The 25941-nt window shown below is 42.3% G+C and overlaps 3 protein-coding genes across 3 annotated transcripts; all 3 read right to left on the bottom strand.

Annotated features, from left to right (window-relative positions):
- Window positions 1–2176: 2176 nt before the first annotated feature.
- On the bottom strand, window positions 2177–16725 carry Ivl (involucrin). Its single transcript, XM_085835317.1, has 2 exons — window positions 16645–16725; window positions 2177–4236 (listed from the first exon to the last, which is right to left on the bottom strand). The coding sequence occupies exon 2, from the start codon at window positions 4211–4213 to the stop codon at window positions 2537–2539; it is 1677 nt and encodes a 558-aa protein (XP_085691443.1). The 5' UTR covers window positions 4214–4236; window positions 16645–16725; the 3' UTR covers window positions 2177–2536.
- Window positions 12312–12680, bottom strand: LOC147005586 (protein kish-A). Its single transcript, XM_085835316.1, has one exon. It carries the CDS (start codon window positions 12647–12649, stop codon window positions 12431–12433), a length of 219 nt encoding a protein of 72 aa, XP_085691442.1. The 5' UTR covers window positions 12650–12680; the 3' UTR covers window positions 12312–12430.
- Window positions 16726–19074: 2349 nt separating the features above from the next.
- Window positions 19075–24356, bottom strand: LOC110291479 (sperm mitochondrial-associated cysteine-rich protein). The gene is made up of 2 exons (XM_029474915.2): window positions 24145–24356; window positions 19075–19771 (listed from the first exon to the last, which is right to left on the bottom strand). The coding sequence occupies exon 2, from the start codon at window positions 19749–19751 to the stop codon at window positions 19314–19316; it is 438 nt and encodes a 145-aa protein (XP_029330775.1). The 5' UTR covers window positions 19752–19771; window positions 24145–24356; the 3' UTR covers window positions 19075–19313.
- Between the last annotated feature and the right edge of the window lie 1585 nt (window positions 24357–25941).

Below are 25941 nucleotides of genomic sequence, written 5' to 3'. Positions count from 1 at the left end.
AGAGAATATCATCTTGACTGAGGTAACCCAAAATGATATGCATGGTACGTACTCACTAATAACTGTATGTTAGGAAAAAAAATACAGAATACGTAAGATACAGTTCAAAGAACTCAAAAAGGTCAACAAGCTGAAGTGCCCAATTAAGGACACCTCGGTCCCACTTGGCCTCAGTCCCACTTGGGAGGGAGAAGCAAGTAATCACAAGTGGGGAGGGAGGGAGGGACCTGGGAGGGTAAGTGAAGTGGGTGAAGGAGTTGGGGGAAGAGGGGAACCTGATCTCCTATTGGGTGAGGGGAAAGGGACTGAAGCCCTTGGGGCCAGCAGAAGGAATGGAAACAGGCAACCTCAGGAGATAGGCGGTTTCGGGGACACTCGAGAATGCACCAGAGACCTGGGAAGTGAGAAACTTTCAGGATTCAAAAGGAGGGACCTTAGGGAGAGGGAACTTATAGAGCCCACCTCTAGCAGAAAGATGGAGCATCAAATGAGGGAACGGGGACATCCCACAGTCACAACTCTGACCCACAATTGTTTCTGTCTGAAAGAATTACAGGGATGGAAATGGGGAGGAGCCTAAGGATAATAAGGTCCAGGGACAGGCCCCAAAGTGGAATCCAGCTCAAGGGGAGAAGGTCCCAAGCCCTGAAACTATTACTTCGGCTATGGAGCGCTCACAAAAAGGGACCTAGCATGATTGCACTCCTGAAGACCCAACAAGCAGCTGAAAGAGTCAGATGCAGATATTTGTACACAACCAATGGACAGAAGCAGCTGGCCCTGTTGTTGAATTGGGAAAGGCTGAAAGAAGCTGAAGAGAAGGGTGGCCTTGTACAAGGACCAACAGTCTCAATTAATGTGGACCCCCAAGATCTCTCCAACACTGGACCACCAAACAGGCAGCAAACACCAGCTGATATGAGACCCCCAACACACATACAGTAGAGGACTGCCGGTTCTGTGTTCATTCAGAGATAATGCACCTAACTCTCAAGAAACTGGAGGTCCCAGGAGGTTTAGAGGTCATGTGGGTGGTTGTTGGGGACATCCAGGTGAAGAAGGGGGTAGGGGGAGGAGGTACAGGATGTGGAACAGTCTGAGGGTGGACGGACGGCAGGGGAAATAAAATATGGAGTGTAAAAAAATTATTTTTTTAAAGAAGTGGTTTTGCAGTATATACTACAATTAATTTTAGAGACTGACACCAGGCACAGAGCATACACGGGCTGGACAGAGGCCTCTGGCACATAGGTAGCAGATATACAGCTCAGTATCCATGTGGGTCCCCTCACAACTGAAGCAGAGGCTGTTCCTAAAACTCTTGCCTGTCTGTGGAATCTGTTCCTCACCTGGGGTGCCTTGCCTGCCTCAGTGGTAAAGGATGCACCTAACCTTGCAGAGACGTGATGAGCCAGGGTGAATAGATACACAGGGATATTCCACTCCTCTCAGAGAAGGGGAGGGTGGGAAGAAACCCTGTGGGGATTGGGGGAGCAGGAGGAAACACCGATCAGGATGTAAAATGAACAAATAGATAGATAGATAGATAGATAGATAGATAGATAGATAGATAGATAGATAGAGAGAGAGAGAGAGAGAGAGAGAGAGAGATAGAGATAGAGAGAGAGAGAGAGAGAGAGAGAGATAGATGGAAAACTTAAAAAGAACTCTTAGAAAAAGAGTCTAGAGAGATTTATCAGAACTCATAAATGGAGCCTCCAAACATACTAGGCATATTTCTAATTCTTCTCTCGTGAAGAGTTGAACTGAGATGAGAAACAGAGCTGTGCTTTGCTGTGGATTAAGATTGGAGACTGAATAGTGCACAATGGTATTGAATGAAGGTCAGTAAACCATCATTGTTAAAGCCTCTAGTCATGACTGTTGTGCACCAAGCTTGTTTTTGAGTCTGAGGCCAACCTGGTCTACAAAGTGAGTTCCAGGACAGCCAGTGCTATACAGAGAAACCCTGTCTCAAAAAACCAAAAAAAAAAAAAAAAAAAAAAAAAAAAAAAAAAAAGGCTGTTGAATATGATATGATAAGAAACAGAAAAGAAAAGTACAGGATCACAGGGTTTTTAGGATTTATTAGACATTGCGCCTATTCACAATTCTGCCACAACATTAGGAGTGACATCAGAGTTGCTAACTCCTGACAGGCCTCCCCTTTTCCCCCACCCCGTGCCTCAGGAAGAGGCTGTGATATTTAAGGTTGGGATTGAGCTTCTGTGGGTAGATAATGGACCATATAGCATCCTGTATCCAGCCTGTCATAGACAAGAGGATGGTCAGGGCCAGGTAGATTCATGGATGAGTAGGCCAGCTGAGGACCTTAAGGAAGTGTGGATGGCTCTCTTCCCTTATATGGGATGGTTGGAGAGTCTCTGGGACACTGGTGTGGTTGCTTTAGTTTTGGCTTCACTGCACTTCATGGTTCTGCTGCTGCTTCTCTGTAGTGAGCACGTCTCCTTTCACTGGTTGGACTGGCTTAGTCAGTGCTTGGTACTAATTGCTTTATCTCCTTCTCCTGCTGTGTCTAGTTCTCCAATTCGTGCTTCTTCCTTTCCAGTTGTTTACCCTTCTTTACTAGTTCTTGATCCAGTGGCTGGTCTGAGAGTTTCTTCTCCTGTTCTAGATGTGAGTAATCCGGCTGCTGTTCCCTTGAAGCTTTCTCTTGCTTAAGTGACTGACCCAGGCTTTTTGATCCTTGATAACCTTCATGCTCTATCTGTTGCTGCTGCTGCTGCTTTCCCAGGTGCAGTTCTGGCTCACCAAGTTTCTGCTTCTCTTCCAGATCCTCTGCCATATCTGGCTCATGTGACTCCTGCTGCTTTCCCAGGTGCAGTTCTGGCTCAGGTGGCTTCTGATGCTGCTTCTCTTCCAATTGCAGTTCTGGTTCCTGACACTCCTGGTGCTGCTGTTTTCCCAGGTGCAACTCTGGGTCAGGTGACTCCTGGTGCTGCTGCTTTCTCAGGTACAGTTCTGGCTTATGAAGTTTCTGCTTCTCTTTCTGATCCCCTGACATATCTGGCTCATGTGACTGCTGCTGCTTTCCCAGGTGCAGTTCTGGCTCAGGTGGCTCCTGCTGCTGCTGCTTTCCCAGTTGCAGTTCTGGCTCAGGTGACTCCTGCTGCTGCTGCTTTCCCAGTTGCAGTTCTGGCTCAGGTGGCTCCTGCTGCTGCTGCTTTCCCAGTTGCAGTTCTGGCTCAGGTGACTCCTGCTGCTGCTGCTTTCCCAGTTGCAGTTCTGGCTCAGGTGACTCCTGCTGCTGCTGCTTTCCCAGTTGCAGTTCTGGCTCAGGTGACTCCTGCTGCTGCTGCTTTCCCAGTTGCAGTTCTGGCTCAGGTGACACCTGCTGCTGCTGCTTTCCCAGTTGCAGTTCTGGCTCAGGTGACTCCTGCTGCTGCTGCTTTCCCAGTTGCAGTTCTGGCTCAGGTGACTCCTGCTGCTGCTGCTTTCCCAGAGGCAGTTCTGGCTCATGCAGCTTCTGCTTCTGCTTCTGTCCCAGGTGCAGCTCCTGCTCCTGTGGCTCCTGGTGTCTCTGTCCCAGGTGCAGCTCCTGCTCCTGTGGCTCCTGGTTCCTCTGTCCCAGGTGCAGCTCCTGCTGCTTTTCTCCTGGAATCAGTTCCTGCTCCTCTGGAGTTTTCTGCTGCTGACCCAGATGCAGTTCTGGATCCTGCAGCTTCTCCTGATGCTGTCTCAGATGTAGCTCCTGTGGTACTAGCATGTCTTCCTGCTGCTGCTGCTGCTGCTGCTTCTGCTGCCCCAGGCACAGTCCCTGCTCCTGTGTCTCTTGCTGCTGCTGCTGCTGCTGTCTGAGGTGCTGTTCTTGCACTTGTGGCTCTTGCTGTTGTTGCTGTCCCAGGCACAGGAGCCCCTGGGGCTCTTGTGGTAGCTGCTGCTTCTCCAGATGCAGTTCCTGTTCCTGCAGCTTCTGCTGTGACTTTTTCACCTGCAGCTGCTGCTTTTGTGGTCCTGGCTGCTGGTGGTGCTCACACTTTTGATCAGGCAGATCCTTCACAGGGTTTGGCCCCTTCTCCTCATGTTTGGGAAAGCCCTTCTCTTGAATCTCAGTGAAGACCTGGCACTGTGTTTGATGTGGAGTTGGTTGCTTTGCTTGTTCCTGCTGGATATGATCTGGAGAACACACAGTCTTGAGAGATCCCTGAACCACAGCTGGAACAGTCACTGGCAGTGTGTGTTGATGGGACATCTTGGAAGCTTCTGTAGACCAAACTGAAAAAGAGAAGGGTCAGAGGGTAGAGTGAAGACAAGGGAAATAAAGGAACTGCTGAACATACAGAATATACATTATGTTCTGGGTTCTTGATATCCTTACTACTGAATATGGCATTCTCCCACTTCCTTAGGCTATGAATCCCAGAAGTAGAAAAGAGTTAGGGTGGAAACAGTGAGGGCAAAGAAATGCTATCCACTGAGCCCTCTTGTTCACTGGAGGAGTCATTTTACAAAGAAGTTCTGCAAGAATAGACTGGCTGTTAATTAACCTTCTTTTGTCTGGTCTTTCCCTGGGTTCTGGAAAGACAGTTTCTGTGATATGTCACAATATGAAGGAAACCTTAGAAAATTAAAGGTCTCACAGAGGACTCCAGATCTCTGGAAAGCTTAGAGTCTGTGATGAAGGGGAGCTGGGATTGCAGGAATCTCAGACTGGAGTCATATAGCACATTGCAGGCCCAGCTCCCATCAAAACACTATGGATTTCTGGGCAGCTCACATAGTCCTTCTGGGTTTAAGGTTTTGTTTTGCTTTGCTTTGTTTTCTCCAAAAAATTACCAAGTTGCTCTACTCAGCCTGAGAGCTCCTTTCTTCTTTGCTCTTCTGAATGTGAACTGTAGTCCCAGGGCCAAAGTTGAAAAGTGAGGGGCAAGTAGAGAGTTACTGAGAATTGTAGCTTGTTATTCTCCATACTTAGAGTACTTATAATGCAATTTCTTCACTCCTGTTTTTCATGGCTTTCTCTATACAGAAAGTTTCCCTCTGCACACCTACCTCCTTCCTTGAACGATAAGCAATCCAGCTGAATCTAGCCCCAGAGCAGTATCTACTCCAACTCTAAGGAGACACCTATGGTCATGTTCTGGCCTGTTGGGAGCCTAGAGCCTTAACTAAGAACCCAGTAGCTAACACTCACCAAACTCACAGAAGGGAGAAGGCAGAGGCTTCCAGCAGAGTCCTGAGCTGAGCAGCAACTAGGGCCCTTTATATTGTTGTAGCCTACAGTCCTTCTCAGGTTGGGGGTGGTAGACTGGTTTCACCACTCCAGTTGGTCAACTTCCTTCCTTTCTGAGTCATCTGATAACTTAGACAGCAAACCCCCACACCCCCAGGGCTCCCTTTTCTAGCTGCTGTTGGAACTTGTGGGAGTGTGAAGGCTCAACCCCTCCTAACTGAGATCATCTGACCTGAGCACAGGAGAAGAGAAGGGAGTGAGAAAGGTATCCTACTTTGTAACTTCAACAAAACTTACCTTTCAATCTCAATGGGTTTGGGTTTGGCTGACTTATAAGATAGTGTATTCATTTCCAAGGGCATAGAGTGAGAAGCTTTGTGCTTTGGGGATAGCCAGGCCAAGATCCATGGTACAATAAGGAGCCATGTCTGAAGGGACATATGGTAGACATGCTATTTTGCTATGAGCCCATCTGTACTCAGAATTAACATAACTTGATTCTATAAGGACATATGTTGTGTCTTGGGAAAGATCAAGAAGATGGAAGCATTAGTCTTAGATTCCTCCAGCTGTATACCAGAAACTGCCCAGCCCCAACATCATATCCATAGTGTATTTATAGAAGTTCCTAAGGATACCATGCTTATAAAGGCTCCTGGTTCACTTCAGGCAAAGGAAACAAGAAAGAGTAGGAATAGGATATGATGAATGCATTGCATTTCATGATGATAACCAATACTTTCTATAATTATTTTTGGAAATGTACACTATACAAGCTCAGAAACAAAGTGTCCATTGTCACCTCAGAACATTGTTTTCCTTTCTTCCTTCCTTTCTCCCTTCCTTTCTTCTCTCTCTCTCTCTCTCTCTCTCTCTCTCTCTCTCTCTCTCTCTCTCTCTCTCTCTCTCTCTCTCTCTCTCTTTCTCTCTCTCTCTATCTCCCCCCTCTCTTTCTTTCTTTCTTTCTTTCTTTCTTTCTTTCTTTCTTTCTTTCTTTCTTTCTTTCTTTCTTTCTTTCTTTCTTTCGGGGGTATAGTTTCTATACATAGTCTCTTTGTGTACCCCTGGCTGTCCTGAAACTAGCTTTGTAAGCAGGATGACCTTGAATTTAAAGCTCCACCTACCTCTGCCCCCTGAATGCTGGTATTAAAGCCACCATTACAAAAACGCTTCTTAAAAATAGATTAGAAAACATCATAGAGTAGGAATTTAAGCATCTACCAACCTTCAAAATGCTCATCGTGGCCTAAGACACATATGATAAAATTCAGATTCACTGTTATACTCAAAAGGCCCTGGCTCATGTGACTTCTCTCTTTTGTCTTGGCACAAGTTACCCTTTCTTTGAAATGTATGCTACAATCTCCCTGCAGGTCCTTGGTCCCTAGGGCACATCCAAAGTGCTTTGCCTCAGGACTATGCACCTGCTGTCCTTTCTACTAATAGACTCCTTTCCAGTGCTCTGGCATGTATTCAAGCTTTGACAGGAATGTTGAGATCTGACGAACATACTCCTCTGAATGCCCTAACGATTAGATTGTCTTCATCTTTAATTAACTAATAAAATTTAGTTACATTATCTACATTTATTTCATATTTATTATCTGTCTTCCACTGAAAAACAAGTTATATTTTGAGAGAAATATTCTGAGTGTGCTTTCCATTGTCTCAAGGACCTATCAAAGTCACTTCTTACACTAAAACACTATCAGTATTAATTAAAGGAATAAATGACAGCAAATCTCATACCTACAGACAACAACTTCCTAATATTTTAATGTCAACCAGTCTTCATGTGTGTGAAAATGTGTCTGCTAGGAAAATAAAGCTAAATTGTGGCTTATCTTTGCCTTTAGTGCTCAGTTAACAGCTTATTTTACAGAGTTCATCATTAACACTTTTTTATGAGATCATACAAAAATAATATAGTAAAATAATGTAAAGATAAAACTCATTTCTAATTAGTCTTGAGAAGTTCTTCAGTTCCCCATAGTTGTCCTGAGGAGCATATAATCTTTGTCTTAAGCAGATTTGTTTACAAAAATTCCCTATGTTCCTGGGGTGTATTCTTTAAAGAGATAGAGGACTGACATGATCCCTCTGTCCTCTAAAACAAGTTTGCCAGGACTTCTCCATTCCCAGAGCCATGAGGCATCCTGAACACTACTCTAAACTATACTTCTTTCTTTCTTTCTTTCTTTCTTTCTTTCTTTCTTTCTTTCTTTCTTTCTTTCTTTCTTTCTTTCTTTGTCTTTCTCTCTTTCTTTCTCTCTCTTTCTTTCTTTCTCTCTTTCTCTCTCTCTCTTTCTTTCTTTCTCTCTTTCTCTCTCTCTTTCTTTCTCTCTTTCTCTCTCTCTTTCTTGCTCTCTCTCTTTCTCTCTTTCTTTCTTTCTTTCTTTCTCTCTCTCTCTTTTTCTTTCCTTTTTTTGCTTTTATTTATTTATTTTTTTCTTCTTTTTCTATTAGGTATTTTCTTCATTTGCATTTCAAATGTTATCCCCAAGCCCCCTATACCCTCCCCCAGTCCTGATCCCCAACCCACCCACCCCTGCTTCCTGGCCCTGGCACTACTTTCTATACCAAAGAAAGCATTCCCCACCCCACCAGAAGAAGTAACCAAGCATTCTCACATGATCACTTATGCTCCACTTCTGACTTCACATGGGAAGCATCTGACTCTCCTCAACCTGTGACAGTGCCAGGGCAGCAGACTGTTCAAAGTCACACTGGTCTTATGGGCTCCCAGAGGCTCAGTATCTGCCCAATCTGCCTCCCACCAGCTGATTCAGAGTATGATAAGAATTCAGAAAAGTTAGTGTGTGTGCATGAGTGTTTGATCACTGGGCAAAGCTAAGGTGTGGGAATGAGGGCATAGGATAGAGCCCAGAAACCTGGGTGTAGTTGAAGGAGGGGTTGAAGAAGCTCCAGACTTCTAATGCTCAAAGGTCACATATTCTGCCCTAGGATTATCCCACTTAGGGACTGGGAATGCATGTCAATTAGGCAAATTTTTCAGTGTGCTGTGTGACTGACTTTATAAGTCTCAGATCCTTGTGATGAATCCAAGAAACTATACAATGCAAATTATATAAATTGCCCTTGTGTAATGAAGGTTAAGCTTTCCCATAACCCATGAAGAGGCCTTGACCCAGCTCTGCCTCAGTGTTTAGGAGGATAAGAGAAGGTGAAGGGATGAATATGACCAGAATGTGTGAAATTGGCAGAGAATGAATTATTTCTGAAAACTTGCCTTTGAAGAGTTTAGAGTGCTGCAGCTTCTTCAGAGAACATCATCTCTGTTGTTAGAGTCCATCTCCTACACCGATAGAGACTTAGTCTGAAAAAAACGGAAGCTCCCACTGTCCAAGTTCTACAGTAAGCTAGCGCTAGACGGAAAACCAGACACCCTGGCTGCTGCTCTGGTGGCAATTCTTCCCTCTCAGGCTCCTTAATAGGATTTGATCAGTGTGACAAGTTTCACTACATGACCGCAGAGACATCCTCTAAGCCCAATAAGTTCCTGTGAGAATTTGGTGAGGCGATATGCATACTTAGCATATGACTGGTGCTCTGGATACTGGTTGCTTTCTTTTCGGGTGTCATTACACATATTGATTAATATTCATGTAGGATGCTACTTGCCTAATGAAAGCATTTTTTTTTTAGTCTTAAAGTACCAAACAATAAAAACATCCCCTCCAAATTTATTTTGACAAGTCACAGATGAATGGAGATAAGTTACTCTAGTCATAATGGCCACCCTCTAAGCTCCATGTACTGCTCTCTTTCAAGGTGATATAACAAAACTAGAAGGCTTTTGACAGTTCATTTTTTATTACATAGCAGATGTATGAACTAACCAGAGACTAGGATGATTACCTCTTTTAAACATGAATTCTACTTCTTTCTACAAAAGGTACTGAAATGGCCTGTCAGATTATATAGGAATTAGTTTGGGGCAAAGTGGAAATGATATGAAGTTATTTCTCAGAAGTTAGTCATGACTCCCTGTAACAAGGGCAATTGCTAGCACCGGTTGAGAACATTTATTATTACTAGAAGATACCAAAGGAAGAGAAGAGCAGACCCTAAGAATTTTCCATTCATGTTTTCAGATAGTAATGATAGAGTAGCTTCTCAAAGGCTTTTGTGGAGCTTAAGTTCTTGATAAGTAGAAATATTTTCTGTATGTCCAGGAAATGTACACTGTGCACTTTTGGGATGGGTGCTTGTTTTAACAGCTGGGACTGCTTTTAGCAGATAGAATACGAGATTTTACAAGTTTCTGAAAACACAGCCTTGACTGGCCAGTTGCCTCTACAATGTTTACAGAGGTCTCAGGAGAATCTACTAGTGTATTCCTTAGTCAACTTTGCTCACTCATAAACCAAGGGAGACTTTATTATCTTCCTGAAGGATTTGTGAGGCAGGAGGGGACAATCTCAACTTCAATTTTGAGGTAGGTAAAATACATGACTTTCCAGGATATAACATCCATTGACCTTTATGGCCATGCCATACCTCACATGTGCCACAACAAACTAAGAGACATACAATCCCTAACATAGAATTGGTTTTTTTAAAAAATAAACACTGTCAAGTTCAGTTTAATTCATGATCTCTGAGAAATTCTACCCGCAATGAATCATCACTCTTCATTTTTTTTTCTAGAATCCTGGGATTATGTCAATAACAAGTACTAGCACATTATACTTCATAGACATTAATTTCATCTTTCATGTACATTATGAATACAAACAACTCATCTATTTGCAATGGTCACATGCCATACCAATTGTGTAAATGTTTCCTAAAAAAATATTATTTACAAGTGTTAAATAATTTTCACAAATGGAGGCAAGGATTTGTTTGTCTTCGTAAACTTGGAAGAGTTAATTTATGGAACTCTGTGTCACCCTATGGTACAAGACTAATTTTAATAAGAAGATGAACAAATTTATTATAAATTTATAAATATTCTTACTAACCCCAGCAGGAAACACCTTGAATTAAAACATATATGGTAGTTTCCAGCCTAAGTAGAAAAGGTATCAATAGGACACCATATTGGAATTTTAACTTTAAAACTATTAAGACCAATTTGACATGTGTCCTTTTGACTATCTTGCAAGACTACCTGGAAACAAGACATATCCCGCCCTGTCAGTGGTCCAGATAAGGCTAATCAGGAAGCAAACAGCAACATTAAACAAATGTGGGGCCATGGATTGAAGATTCTAGGGCCAACAAGGCGCTAGGGAGAGCATGTGGACATTGTCAGACCTGAGTCTTGGTGCTCATCTCCCCTAAGCTTTGTGTTTACAGTCTGTGCAGATGCCAGCTGTCTGAAGTGCTCTACTGCTCCTCCACACTTCCCACACGACCCCGTGGCTTAGAAAACAGGAGTCTGTGTTTGTACACCAAAATGCTAATTGCCTTTCTTTATATGATTCTTTTTATCTTTGCAGCTTTTCTACACCCCTAAAGAGCCTGTATTTTAAAAGATCAGGATGGTAGCAGCTAGAAATACCTGTCTAGACTGCTCAGTATCTACATATTGTGCAAAACTTTATGTTACCATGCATATTTCAAATTAACTATGTCTTCCTCTAATTTTCACCTACATTGTCTAAAATGTCAAACTAAAGAGAACATGTTAGATGATTCTTTATTCTCTCCAGTTTGATATGAGATGCATGTTAACTTAGGGGAAAAGTTGACAACATTTCTGGAAATTTTGTTAGTGATGATGAACAGATGGCCACCCAGAAATCAAACTGATAGGTGACTACTTACTGTGCACAAATATGGTGACGAGGGAGTCCTACTTTTGGGAAACAGTGAAAATCCTTGACCTAATACAAAGCCTAAGGTGAAATTCAGAGTAGAATAATTATCATAACCTGATTTCAAATTCAAAATAAAACAGACCAGTTTTAACTAGCTGTAGGCATCCCAAAGATCTTTTTGAAAACAAGCAACCCCAAAGAAGCAACAAGTAAGCGTTCCTAGATGTTAGACTACACTGTCCTCCACAGCTTAGAGCACTACGTCAAAGCTGATGGTCTAGCTAGCTCTGGTGGCCATTTGGGCTACACAGTGAAGACTGCAAGTTCACTGTTTTGTTTTTATAGAAACTTCACTTCTAAGAAAAAAATTTTTTTCTTTTTCAAACTTTAAAAAGAGCAGTTAAACCCAGTAATTAATTAATAAATGCTATGTATAGTTTTCAGCTAGGATTTAATTCTTCTTTGTTTTGAAACAGTAACTGATTTTCAGCTGAACCTGAAGAAATGTTGGATACAAACTTGTAAGTATCCTTTGATATTTGTCTATTCACATTCTGTGTCAAAGCTGAAATGTACTTAGAGCATAATACCCAGACTAAAGCAGATATGAGAAATGTTTATAATCTACAAAGTTACAAAAGAGATTCGAGTTCAAGCTGACAGAACATATACTAGACTTAAAGTACTGCATTAAGAATAGCACAAATGCCACCTTTGGGTAACTACAATGGACGTTCTATTTGGAAGACAAAACTACAGAGAACGAAGACTGCACGGTGCTTCCTTGCTCACCGCTCCACTTGCTGCTTTTCATTCTAAGGTACTCTTCATCATAGGGTGGCAGCTGTATCTTTGTGACTAGAAGCCAACTCTTAGGCTAACTAAAGAAATTCAGAGTTTTGTTTAAAATACTTTAAACACCTGTAATAAACTATGGAATTTGCCAAGAATAGAGGTACTCTGGTTAGCAATCCAAAGGGTTTAAATATGAATGCAATCCATAAGAACAGTAACAACAACAAAAATAGAACAATTTTTTTTTCTCAATAAAAATAGGCCAGTCGCTAGAAGGTATCATTCTGTGAAGACATTATTTTGAAGCCCTAGTCAAAGGAGCCTGTGGAATTTGCCACTGGGTTTCTACTTTGTGCCTGGAGAACCTTACGTAAAGCAGTCCTGACACAACAGAATGACATTTGCAGAATGTAATACTGGAGTGAGAGAACTGAGGTTGATGGCTACAATCACATTCCTGTGTAATGAACGGTTACATCTTAATTATTCATTCAGATCATTGGTCCAATAGCATAAAAATAGAGAACAGCATCTTGAAGTTTATCTCATTCCATGTTCAGAGACAAATGGCTTAACCATTCTTCCCATTATTTTCTGAAGGCAAGTCCTTGTTTACAGTCTTATGGTAAACACATGCTGGTAGTTTCCAAAGCTACTGTATGAAGAGGATGCTGAAGGCCATCACTATACAGCATATGGCGACATAAGGACTCTTGCGTTCCCCAATTCGGGCACACTTCCAAAATATTCCCAATAGTCCAGTTTTATTTCTGTCCAGGATGCTGGGTGCCAGGGATCGGATATAAGCACATGTACATATAAGCAGCAAGATTACAGTCAGTAGACTCTGAAAATTGAAAATGGCAGACATAGTGAGGCCTGTGCTGGTCCAGCCACATCACCCTTCCAGGCCGGGGCGGAAGAGCATGAAAGCATTTTTAAGGAAACAAATTTGTAAAAGTTGATTTTCTTGTTCTTCTCTTGAAATTCACAAGGCTTTGGCCAGACATATTTTATCATGCCTTTTTCATAATCCTAGCAATTGATAGGTAGAAGCAAGAGAATCAGTAGTTCAAGGCTATGCTCAGGCTACATAATAAGTTTCAAGATAGTTTGGGTGACATGAGTCTCACAAAGAGAGAGAGAGAGAGAGAGAGAGAGAGAGAGAGAGAGAGAGAGAGAGAGAAGGGAGGGAGAGAGGGAGGAAGGAAGGAAGGAAGGAAGGAAGGAAGGGAGGGAGGGAGGGAGGGAGGGATAGAGGGAGGAACAGAGGGGTAGAAGGAGGGAAGAAAGAAGGAAGGAAGGAAGGGGGAGGGAGGGAGGGAGAGAGGAAGGAAGAAAAGAAGGAAGGAAGGAAGGAAGGAAGGAAGGAAGGAAGGAAGGAAGGAAGGAAGGAAAAGAAAAAAGAAAGCAAAATACTATGTCAGAGCACCAAAGTCATTTGCCTTTTAATTTTCTGATCTATCTATTGCTTGCTACTGGGTCTCAAGTGACAACTAGGACATCATAAAATACCATGTCATCTTTCTTTCTCTAACAATGTTGTTTGTCCCCCGTGGGGTAATAAATTAACATGGATTTGTATTCCTAGAGCATGATGGGACATGGAGGGTTCTGGGGGCCCGTGTGGGCAGAGGGGAAATAGTGACTTGGGATTAAGATTTGATATAGAAAATAATCCAAACAAGGAAGGATGGAAAGTGCTGTGTCAACCAAAGAGAATGATGGAATTTATATGATGGATGGCATAAGAGACACAGAGTATAAGGTTTTAGGCTCTGTGTATGTACAGACATGGTATGAGGAGTGGGAGAGGTCCAGGGTAGTAGAAAACAGATAAGGGGTGGCTATGCCCTAGAAAGAATGGTTGAGGGGCTCGGCAGTGGTAAGAGAAAGGCAGTCAGTAATACAGCCTCTGCCAGAAGAATTTCTAAAGTGTCATACAAATAAACAGAATTAGGCTAGGGCTTTAGCTTACCACTTCTTTCTTGCTAATTAGGGTGTGTGCAGGGGGCACCTGATCCTGCACCAACTGCCTCCTGACTGGTTAATTGCTTTCAAAATTACTTCTGAGAGTGGCTATAGAAACCACTCAGACCCAGATCAGATGCATGTGTGTATGTGCTAAGAAGAGAATCTGGAAATAATGCTTAGTTCTGGAGTACCTTGTACCAACAGAAGCTGCCACCCTTGACCTAGTGAGCCTCTGGTAGAATATTCCCCAGTGTGGCCCTTTCCTGACCCCATTGATTTGTTCTCTGTATTTTTAGGTGATTTGTCATGAAACCATATAAAACTCTTGGTCTCCAGATGAGTCCCTTTCATGCAAGGCAGCAAATCAATCCTGCTTATCAACCTTCCTCCCCCGCTCATTTACACACTCTTAAAATTGGGTCACTCAGCCAAGAGGTTACTGGTCCCTGAATCTCCTGTATGCAATGATGCTGAGGGCCCTGGTCTGTCTCCCAGTCTGACAGAGGGATACAATCCTTGGCCTCAAGAAGCCTGTTTTAGAACAGACTTATCTCAGGTAACTTCGTGACTAATAAATGGACAGGCTTATTAGCAGAGAGGGTTGCCATTCAATACCACACCAAGGGAGTACTCTGGACCATGTATGTCCTGCATCAAACAGACCCAAAGCTGTGAAAGTGTCCCTGGGGGCACATTTAAGGAAATAAATCCTTTTAAGCCTTTTTATCCAATCCACTCTCATTCAATATCTTTTAATCTCTGTCTTATTACAGAGGAGGAGCCCAGATTCCATGGCACCTGATCTTACTTGCTAGCAGTCTCACCACTAGCAAAGTGAGTCAAGCTTTGATCTCTGCTCCCAGGTCACTGTTTCCACTCCAGAAGCAGAGATGTCATTAAGTGTTATGGAGTCTATTTGGAGAGGCACCAAGGGCTACCATAGAAAAAGACAGAACTACTGGCCACATTGCAGGCAAGATGGAAAGTGCTGAAGCAGCTAAAGGGCTATTTTCTCACTATTCAGGTTTTTCTAGAAAATGCATGCAGAGTGAAGAAGGCAAGGGGAGGATAAAGGTCAGGGTGCTATAGGGTGCGGTGAGTCAAGCTTCCTCCATCAGACAAGTATTTGCTTGCTGTGTTCCAACTTCACTCTCCCCTCACCCCACCCTAGCATTTCTGCCAAGAGTCTCAGGCCCAGTCATCCTTAAAACAGACCTTACCACACTGAGAATGCTAAGGGGATGACACCTTGGATCACAAAAGGTAACACAGTGATTCAAGAGGGGTACTGGGAAGCAAGGAAACCCTGACTAAGCCTCCGCCTTTGCCTTTGTTTACTTCTGACCCTTTATACTCCTATTCTCTCTCCTAGAAATACATTTTTCAACTTCTGCCCAGTGACTGCATTTTATTAGCTGCTGTTGACGGACAGCATTCTTGTGCCAGTATTCTAGGCCATAGTGGTCCAGCAATAAACCAAACAGGGAAACGTCACTACTGTGTGAAGATTTCATTCCCATGTGGCATATCAGCAATAAATAAAAGAAGCCCAGGCACATATAGCATATGCTATTACATTGTATGTAGAAAAACATGGCAAGAAAAGCTTATGAAGTCTAGGCCATGGGAAAAGACTTTCAATGAAATAGTTACACTAAGAACCTGAAAAAAAAAGTCAGCCCCAGTTGAAATGGAGGAGGAGAATGAGATAGTGCAGCAAACACTGTTAGACAAAAGTCTTCTGGAACCAGCAAGAAGGCTGATGTGACTGGGCATGTGCAAATAAGAAAAGGCTGGTAGAGTGAGTGGAGGCAAATTGTGAAGGGAAAATCATGCAACAACTTTGGCTATGGGAGGGACTGAAATGAGAAACCACATGGCAGTGACACCCTCTGACTTAATTTTGAAAATATCCTTCTGAAAAGAATAGAATCAGTTGGAGCTATCAGAGGCAAGCATATGATTTTATCAATATCTCAGAAGGGTGGTATCAATAGAAATAAGTAGTCAGATTATGGGTGCTTTTTAACAACAGAAGAAACAGATGAGACATGAGTGGAAAGTCAACAATGATTCAAACATTTTAGTCCTATGTAATAGGAAAGAGCCATAGTTAACAGAACCAAAAAGACCACAGAAAGAATGGCTTCCTGAGAAATCTCAGCTATGAGCTCTGAAACAGTACATGTATGAGATTCCCATTAGAATCTCAGGCAGCCACCACTTGGCACTTGAGTTCAGAAAGAGGTTTGTGATGTAGACTGAGAATGATGCTTGAAGTCATTATCTAAAGGAGTGAATATTAACAAAAGAAGAAAGAGACTGGAAGACCATCCCCACTGCCAAGTGATCATGAAGATGTGAAGGAAGTCAATGAAACAGGGAAACTCAAATAACATGAGTTAGGAAACACTGTAGGAAGATGGATGAAGTGTCCTATAAATCAAACCATTGTTTGAAGTGGCAAGGGGAGGCAGACAGTGAAAAAGAATGCTGTAGATATAAGTGGAGCCTAAGAAAGTTAAATCTGCAGTCGGTAAGAGAAATGAGATGTTGATCAACTAGCATAAAATTCCAGTTATGAGTAAGTGCTGAATATCTCAGGCACAGGAAGGGTGGTGATGGAGGTGTTAATTTGAACTTGGCAATCATTTCACAATATACGCTAAGTACAAAATGATCACTTTGTGTACCATTGAATATACATACTATTAAATATTTGAAAAGATAAGACTATGAATTCTTTTGTGTTAGGGAACATGGAACTGGGTGATCTTGATAAAGACAACCTATGATAACTAATCTTGATTGTAATCTCAAAAGAATCAAATGACCTAGGATAAAGCTTCTGAACATGTCTAGATTGAGTTAATTGAGGGGGGGGGACTTTACCTTAAATGTTTGCTGGTAGTACCTTTTTACATGCTGAGTGAAAAGGAGAAAGTGAGCTGAGTCCTAGCTCTCATGTCCCACTCTGCTTCCTTTCTACAAAGATAGTATAGCAAGATGTTACATGGTCCTGCATCTGTGACATCTCCACCATGATGGACTGTAACCTATAATTGTAAGAGAAAATAAATACTTTCTTACTTTTTTTCATACTCCACTACAGAAATACCTGTGCTGAGATTCATAAGAGCTTTGTAATAGCCAAACATTGGAAAGTATCTGCACATCCATCAACCAGAGCATATATATGCTTTGATGGATTTTCTAATCAGGAATTAAAGGGAAATGAACAGTTTGATATGTGCTTAAAAATTGGAATACTTGTGGGAATTGACCCAAACTGAGCATGTAGAATGCACATTGATTTGTCTTGGAGGGAAGACTGCTGTGTTAAGTGGGAAATGGGCAAGAAGGTTTATTCTATGTGTCAGGAAAAGTGGCATTTGAAATCTGGAGTAAGGAATGGAGCATTCCTAGCTGTGGCCAAACCCCAGAAGGAGACAGATAGTGGAAGTCTTTCCTGTGATGTTCCTCCATAACAGTAGATCCTGCAGTCTTTTCTGCCAAGGTCTCCTCCCACTCTTATCATACTGGATATGTTGGCAAGTCCTGGAACCCACTATCTCCTTCCTTTCAAGAGGCCATCTTGCATCCTGAATTATGGATGAAGGCAACACTCACACCAGTATGGTAAATGACTAGGCTACTAAGTGGACATGTGGAATTTTAACTTTCTGAAACCCCGCAATGGGGGAAATTTGGAGGACTGAAAATTTTTAGTATATGATGTAGCAATCTTCACAGATTTGTAGCATTTTGTTCATATTCACCCTACCACTTTTTTGCCTCACCTCCCCTTCTATTATTCCTTTAATTCAAATAGTCACCTACAGCTTTCATGCTCTGTGCATACAAGAACTTGTGATGTTCATCTGATTTTGGCTTATTCCACATAGCATGATAATTTCCATCTCTCAATTTGTCTGCCATCCTTTTACTCTTTGCAACATGGAAAAGCATGGTTGTATATATTTATATTTTTTTAGACTGTCCCTAAGATTTCACCCACTCTGCCTATATTTTCAGAACCACTGTACCCGAATATTGTAAGCCACTTGGGAAATTATCCTGTCTCTTTTTTTATTGAAGGTTTACAGAGTTTATACAAACTAAACGCAAAGCATTTTGTCCATTGTGGGTGCATTATTACCAATAAACACACTTAATTTCCTTAAGTCTAAGGAACTTAACTTGTGTACATTATAGATATGGTGTACGTATTTTGGTTTGGGCTTCTGGACATGTGATGCTTAGAGGCATTGAGGGGATATGGTTTGAAGGAATAATTTTCTCAGCATTAAAGAATTTTATGAAAAAAGTAAAAATTCAAAGTTAAAGGAACAAAAATAGATCTTTCTAGGCAAGAAGCACAAAGGATCAAATGCAAAGTGAAGGCTTTAGGAAAGGTGTATGCACTACCCCACATGAAAGCAGCAAAGATAGATGTCTATGAATACATTGTAGATGACTTTCTATCCTACCTGCTCACTCAGATGCATGGAAATGTGTCTGAGGACAAATTGCTTTAACACAGTGGCAGTTTAGAGTGAAGTAGGAACCTGGCATCAGCAATTATGAGGAGAGCTGAGTCTGTCAGACCCTCTGTCTCCTACTTTCAATGAATCATCCCTTTATGCCACAAACTCTTTTGAAGTATGAAACAGATCCAGGTGTACAGCAGCTTATTCTGCTGCAGATCCAGCATGACACCAGAGGCCTCACCTGGCGCTGCCAGCCTGAATTTTGCTGAGTCCTCTACCTTTGATGCTGCCAAAGCATGATAGGTCCCTGCGGTCATCTCAGGGGATTTGTTTCTTTGAGAATCAAAAGTTGTCCAGAGAATTGGGATTTAGAAATTAGACACCATCCCTTTAAATAGGAATGAAGGGGTCCTTGAGATACAGGACTTTCACTTTAAAAGCAAGACAGGAGCCAGGAATGTAGCTGTGGCAGAATTTGTTTAGCTTGAATAAGACCCTGGGTTCAAAGCCATGGCCTTTGAACTCAGCAGAGTCCAGCAAGAGTATGTCTTGCTCTTTTCAGCAAAGGCCTGGGTTTTGGACATAAGTTTTCTGTCTCTAGAGCTCTTAAAATGTACCCAGCTTACTCCATTAGGCTAGACTGGTGAGATAGCTTCACATTCTTCCTGGGTTTCAAAAACCCAGGAAGAGTATGTCTTACTCTTTTCAGAAAAGGCCTGTGCCTTGGACATAAGTTTTCTGTCTCTAGAGCTCTTAAAATGTACCCAGCTTACTCCATTAGGGTAGACTGGTGAGATAGCTTCACATGTAAATGAAAGAGAGGGAGACAATATTCTTTTTATTTGCTCTTTTATTTCTTTGCTATCTAAATGTCAGGATCACTAGACAAGATGTTTCTATCCTTTTCTACCTTCCATTTCCAGTTGCAATAGTAGCCTACAGTTAGGCGAAATGGTAGCTTATGCTTGAGTGGACTTGGTTATTGTAAAAACAGCATCTTTACAACATAGTCTTAGCCTGACCTGTAGAAGTCCTATACCCTTTGAAAAAGGGCATGGTGTCAGGGACAGTCTACTTGTTTGACTTCTTCTGGTTCCAGCTGCCTGGAGCACCTGGAGGGGACTGTGGTGATTGAGAGCCCTTCTCCAGAGTTTGGCCAGATGTATCAGAATCTGACTCAGTCTTGTTCTCTGAAGAGCAGCAAGTTGGCTGAGCGCAGCAAGGAGGTGGCTGTGGGCAGCAGGTGCACTTCTTGGGGCAGCACGAACACTTTTGTGGGCAGCATGGTGGTTTCAGGGGACAAGGACAGGTGGCTGGACAGGGACAGGGACAGGGACAGGGGGGAGGACAGGGACAGGGCTTTGGTGGGCAACATGGGGACTTGGGTGGGCAGCATGGGGATTTGGGACAGCAAGGTGGTTTCTGTGGACAGCACGGTTTAGGTGGGCAACATGGTTTTGGTGGGCAGCATGGAGGGGGGCACTGGTTGGTTTTGGATGGATCACTCATCTTCTTTAGAGTTGGAGTTCCTAGGGATAAAAAAATATTCAAATGACTATCAAATGACATCACCTTCTTTTTTTCCTTTTTTTTTTTCCATTTTTATTAGATTTTTTCTTCATTTACATTTCAAATGCTATCCTCTTCTTTGGTCTCAAAACGCATCTAAATCTTCAGAGTAAAAACTAAGACCTTGGTTGAGTAGGGCTGGCCCTATCAAAGGCCACAGATAGTGCCCATCCATGCTGTCATGGGTATTTATGTGTCTGTTCCTTACTAGATAGCCATTTTCAGATAAAGCATATAAAGTTATGAATATGTGATATATTTGCTTAAAGATTCTTAGTCAAGGGTAAAGAGACCTTTAGGCTGATTTTGAGTCACATCATAAGTTTTATCTCATCTAATTATGATTAAACCAATGTAAAAGGTGAGCACTTTATTCACTACTTTAAATATGAAGTCGGGCCGGGCGTGGTGGCGCACGCCTTTAATCCCAGCACTCAGGAGGCAGAGGCAGGTGGATTTCTGAGTTCGAGGCCAGCCTGGTCTACAAAGTGAGTGCCAGGACAGCCAGGGCTACACAGAGAAACCCTGTCTCGAAAAAACCAAAAAAAAAAAAAAATAAATAAATAAAAATAAATAAATAAATAAATATGAAGTCAACTGAAATTCAGACATCTACTTCAGTGGTTTGTAAATATATTTAAAACAAGTTCCGTCTTACCCAGATCATGTGTATATTCATGTCTAAATGTGGCTTCTAGGAACCTAGGTAAAATAGGATTCTCAGAGCCACCAGTTGGCTTTATGAAAGAACCAGATCATTCCATTAGCCTTGTAACATGGGCCACTGGCTAGTGTCAGCAAGAAGACACTGATAAGTCAGTGCCCTAGGCATTAAAAGGGTTAAAGTGTAAAGTTTAGCTCAAAGACTGAGGCAGCTCCACTCACATCTCCTAGCTGTTTTCTCTTAGGAAGCAGCCTCAAGGGTTAGGAGGAAAGAACTTGACCTTGGAGAGACCTCAAAAGAAAGCATTTAAAAATGTTACAATGATTTTATTCTTTGGTAAATAGTGAAACATCAAATAACTTTGTTTCAGCTCAGGTCAAAAAGTGACAAAGAATTCAAAGGCAGAGGGTCTAGGGTTGTCATGTAACTGGAAAGGAGATATGTAAGGAATCAGGATGTTTTTGTACACCGTTAATGCATACTCAGTTCAGACAACCACACATCCATGTTGGGTAGGTACCAGGCCTGTCAGAACCCCGTCACCCAGGTGGAGGCAGATATTGTTGGAGCAGTGACTGCCTAAGTGTACACTCAGCCACCCTCCCAACCTGTGGCACCCACAGGGAGTTTTTTCAAAGAACACCCTCTGGCACAAACTTTTAAAATGTTGCCAAATATTGATATGTTTGTGTGTGTGTGTGTGTGTGTGTGTGTGTGTGTGTGTGTGTGTTCATGTTCTTTTATCATGGTTCATTTTATCATGATACAAGAAGGGAATTAGCTTGAGGTTTGTGAGAGTGCCTGTGAGCTGGATCAAGTTGAGATTAATTACACTTTCTCATTAGGGTCTTCAGTCGAGACCTGGGTGAAGAACTCCTCTAATGGTGTCTGCTCTGCTAAGGTTTTAGTCTCCTGGAGTGGACCCTTCCTCCTGTATTGCATCCTTTCCTTTCCCTAATACTTAGACTATCTTCTTGTTCTGTTGTCCAGAAGATTCAGGAACTCCTGGAGACAGAAACTACAAATTATTTTTACCAGATATTACTTGTTACCCTAGGAAGAAAGCCCTGCAAGTGTGCAGAGTTCTTCAATTTGGTGGTTACTAAAGACACCTTTAAGATGACCTAAATTGCCATAAGTCACTTTTTATGACATCATAGCAGACACAAGGCCTTGGCTCTCCTGAAGGATGGGTGTCAGGTTCTTAGACTCATTCCTTTTCCATCTGGGAGCTCGACCTAAATTCAGTTTACACTTGACAAACTGGGTCTCAATGAGCCTAGGTGTGTCTGATACCTCCACCCTGTGGGCACAGTGACTTTCTGACTGTCAAGCTAATTGCCAAGTCCCACTTGTTCTCTCTCCACTCAACTTTGTGATCCTTACTCTGAGCTTTCCATGTAGGAAGAACCCCTGGCATATGAGGAAGATCTGTATTCCTGAATGTAGACAATGAAGGCTTTCATAGGCTCAAGGATGTTCTGAATCCCCTTGACCATAGTAGCATCAGGGACAGAAAGGTGAAGGGAGAAAATCTACTGGATATCAGTCCTTCACACTCCTGGAAACTCAACTGTCAGGACAGTTTCGTTTGGAAAGGGTGTGACTTTGGGGGACAGATTTTTTAATTCTCTTGTAACTAAGCCTCTCAGTTATAAATGCTTTTTGTCCTTTGTTAAGAACCTTCTACTTCTGTATCAAAAAGATGATCCTGGAGCATCATTACTAAGGGGTAAGGGTGGGATAAGTCATCCAATCCCTCCCTGGACAAGCGATGTCACAAAGGGGCTGAGCTGGCATATCTGCCTAGCAATGCCCAGACTTGCCTGAGATTGAGGTCAGTAATGAGACAAACAGAAAATGACAGACATATTAGCATAGCAGAAGACACTAGGGCAGCCAGGAAAAAGAGGCATGTCTGAGTCTCTACCATTTTGGCTTAAAGATATTTCACAGAAAGTGTACATGTACGTGTGTACGTGTGTGTGTGTGTGTGTGTGTGTGTGAGAGAGAGAGAGAGAGAGAGAGAGAGAGACAGAGACAGAGAGAGAGAGAGAGAGAGACAGAGACAGAGACAGAGACAGAGACAGAGGAAGAGAGAGAGGAAGAGAAAGAGAGAAAGAGAGAGAAATTGAGTAATTTTGCACAAAGTTCATGTTCTGGAGCTTATGCAGCCTTATGCAGTGAGTTTGGAGGTATATATCTGTGGGAAGTCCCTTATCTGTTTCTTCACCTTGTTTGCATATACTCCTTTAAGGGCCTCAACCTGAGGCCAGTCTCAGAGGAGGATCCAACACCCTGTGTTTCTTCTCTATGGTTTCTCTGAGTTCATCCTGCCCCACTATTTATTCTCTCTGCCTCTGTCTCTACCTATCTCCTCTATTTCTCTATGTTTCTCTGCCTCTCTGTCTCTCCTGTCATCTCTCTCTCTCTCTCTCTCTCTCTCTCTCTCTCTCTCTCTCTCTCTCTCTCTCTCTCTCTCTCTCTCTCTCTAAATTGAAGTATACTGAAAGGACAATTCAGACCTTCCTTGTGCCTGAGAAGTCCAGATTGTTAGGATCCATCCATCTATCTAGGTCTAGACTGGCTGTTTCTACAATAGCATTTCTTATCCCAGTACAGACCTCTTGAGCTATACCCCACCACACACACACACACACACACACACACACACACACACACACACACACACACACACACCCTTTATCCCTGTGTTGGGTATGGAGGAACAAATTCTGGTGTTAGAAGTGGCAAATAGGCTCAGAGTCAATCTAGTCCACTATAGCATAGGGGCGACAATGACAAATCCCTGAGCAGTCTTACCACACTGGATACAAGTCCATCCCAAATCAGCTCTGCAGCCATCATCTTATCGACTGGAACAAGAAGTCTGTTATACTTTGTTTAGTTGGATTCTGAGTGCCCTCTTCCCCTCCAGAGGGGGTACTTCTCCTTTTTTGCAGGTATAGTTAACCCTCTTGAAGACTCCTACATGTAAAACCTTACTGCTACCTGCTGCTTCACCTCAGAACAAGCTTCTCCCTGACTCCATATCCCCCCTTCTTAAGGCAGCTACTCACAAGCTGCCTCAGAAGTGTGTCCACTGTCTTAACTCCAAGGTGCAGGTCCAGGGCTGCTTCTTCATGTCCTTCTCTATTATGCTCCAGTGAGGATTGGCCTCTATCCAAGTTCATTAAAACTCTAGTAGGGCTGCCCTCCCTGGGCATCCTCTCTCACTATGGCTACTGTTCTCTCAAGATTAACAGGCTGGCTCAGAAGAGATGGCTGCTGGATTCTGCTTGCATCCTTTTAGGATCATTGAATGGCTTCCCATTATTAAGAATCTCTCTCATGTTCACTCTAACCTCTCACTAAATACTATTCAAATCTGAGGATCTCTGTAAGTATCACTCAAATAAACTTCCTTGGCCCATCAGCTAAGTCTGTATGTTTTAAAGTTCCTCTCACCAAATGTTAACCTGTTAGTGTTTGATAACAGTACTCCCACAGTTGATTTTCTGCTTCTCTTTAATCAGCACAGATATTTTCATCTTGCTACTGTTTTAATATCTTACATGCTATGTAGTGTTAGGTGGACATCATTAAATGATGACTAAAGGAACAAGTCAGAAAAAGAAGACCCAACAAGACAAGGCTTGTATGTGTTACCTGATCTGGCAACACGGTTCTTCCTTGGGCTCTTCTTAGTTCAGCATTTCCATACTTGGTTCCCGGTGTTAAAGGTAGTTTCCTGGATGTTTCAGCAGATTGAATAGATGCTGGATCTTCCTCAGCAGTCTAGTGAGTCCATGACTATCAGAAGCCAAAGTCTTCTGACCCAAGTGCTCTGCTTCCCTCCCCTCTAAACTCTCAGCTCTTTTATGACATCATAGTACTCTCCCCAAGATTCTCTGACTAGCCAGCTGGTTCACCTTTGCCCACTGCTGGTTAAAGTTAAACTGTTTGCTTGTCCTTGGCTTCTCTTTCCAAAGTCCAAAAGTTCTTTAGCTAATTCACAGCATACCATCATCCCCCACCCAAACAGTTTAAAGCATAAACTATATTGTCTAGACTGGTACACTGTATCTTTAAGAGCAAGATAAGATACAGCCATTCTTTTTGGAAAAAGCAATGTTTACTGAGACTTAGTAAATAGCCATATAAAATAGGAGCAGGTGGAAAAAACATTTTCATTTCAGATCTGGAAAATGTAAAGATATTTGGTATAGGAAATGGAAGAGGACCTTTTGGTAGCAAAGCTCACTGTGGTAGGGTCAGAATGAGGAGTATGGAGAAGAGGTGAACTGAAATATAAAAAGGTAGAAGCTCTGCTGAGGATTTGGATGTGTGAGAAAGAACTCAGACTATATCCTGAGGACAATTGCAACCACTTGAAGAATTTATACAAGGGATATAGGTCTCTCATAGCTATGATACTCCCAGAGTTCAGATTAGTCCATCCAGTGCCAAATTTTGAAGTTAAGTTCAATTTCATTACCTAAGATAGCAGTTAGACAATTTGGGTTATATTTGTTCTGTCCCTTCCTTTGCCCCAGTCTCTTTAAAGATAGTGACAGCAGTTTCTAGAAGTAAGCCTTGTCCTTCACATATGCAAGGCACCAAGCCACAGCACTGACAGAAAGCACCAGAACCCCTGGTCAGTTCCTCATGGTCTTCTAACCTGCATCATATCCTAAGTCATGGTTGATGGCTCTCAGCATCTGTGTCATTCTTCCGATGGCAGTGTATCCAGTCCAAATACTATAGAGGCCTCTGTAAGTTGAATTTTGGAGATCCTTCCTTATTCTTGACTCATATATCTCTCTAGAGTAACAAACTTTTATATCTGATTGTTTACTTGTTATTCTTACATAGATATTCATTACCTCCTATATAATTTGCACAAATTTCTTGAAGCACTTCACAGATCAATGAATATTATTACATTCATTGTTCTCTACCAATATGATATCTTAAAATTGTCTTAATTAGTTTAAGTTTCCACTACTATTAAGCTCTGATTTGTTCTTTTCATGTTGATTTTAATTTTAATTTTTAAAGATTTACAAAACCCAGTATCACATGACCACCATACCACATATGATAAACAAGTATGTGGTAGAAAGATGGTAGAGAAAGAGTCAGGAATGGTGTGTGCACTATGAAGAGAGACAGAACTAGAGAAATAAAAGTTGGTGAGCATTAGCCTGATGTGAGTAGCCTGCCCTGCCACCTGAAGCCATGGTGAGGTCCAGGCCTATGCTGCCACTGAGAGCCTTGTCTGAGTCTATGGCTGGCCCTTCAGCAGCAGTGGTCTGTGTTGATGTCCCATTTCTCTGTACCATGTTACCATCAAAGGCCATGTGGACATCTTGGTCTGTGCTGCGTCCTGGACCCATCTTGATGTCTGAGGGCTACACAGAGTTGGCCCTGCCCTTTACCAACTGTAGCACTTGTGAGAGTAGG

Source organism: Mus caroli, unplaced genomic scaffold, assembly GCF_978045245.1.
Source record: "Mus caroli unplaced genomic scaffold, Mus_caroli_1 scaffold_3, whole genome shotgun sequence".
Classification (NCBI taxonomy): domain Eukaryota; kingdom Metazoa; phylum Chordata; class Mammalia; order Rodentia; family Muridae; genus Mus; species Mus caroli.
The sequence above is the reverse complement of the archived record's forward strand: the minus strand, read 5'-3'. Positions and strand labels throughout refer to the sequence as shown.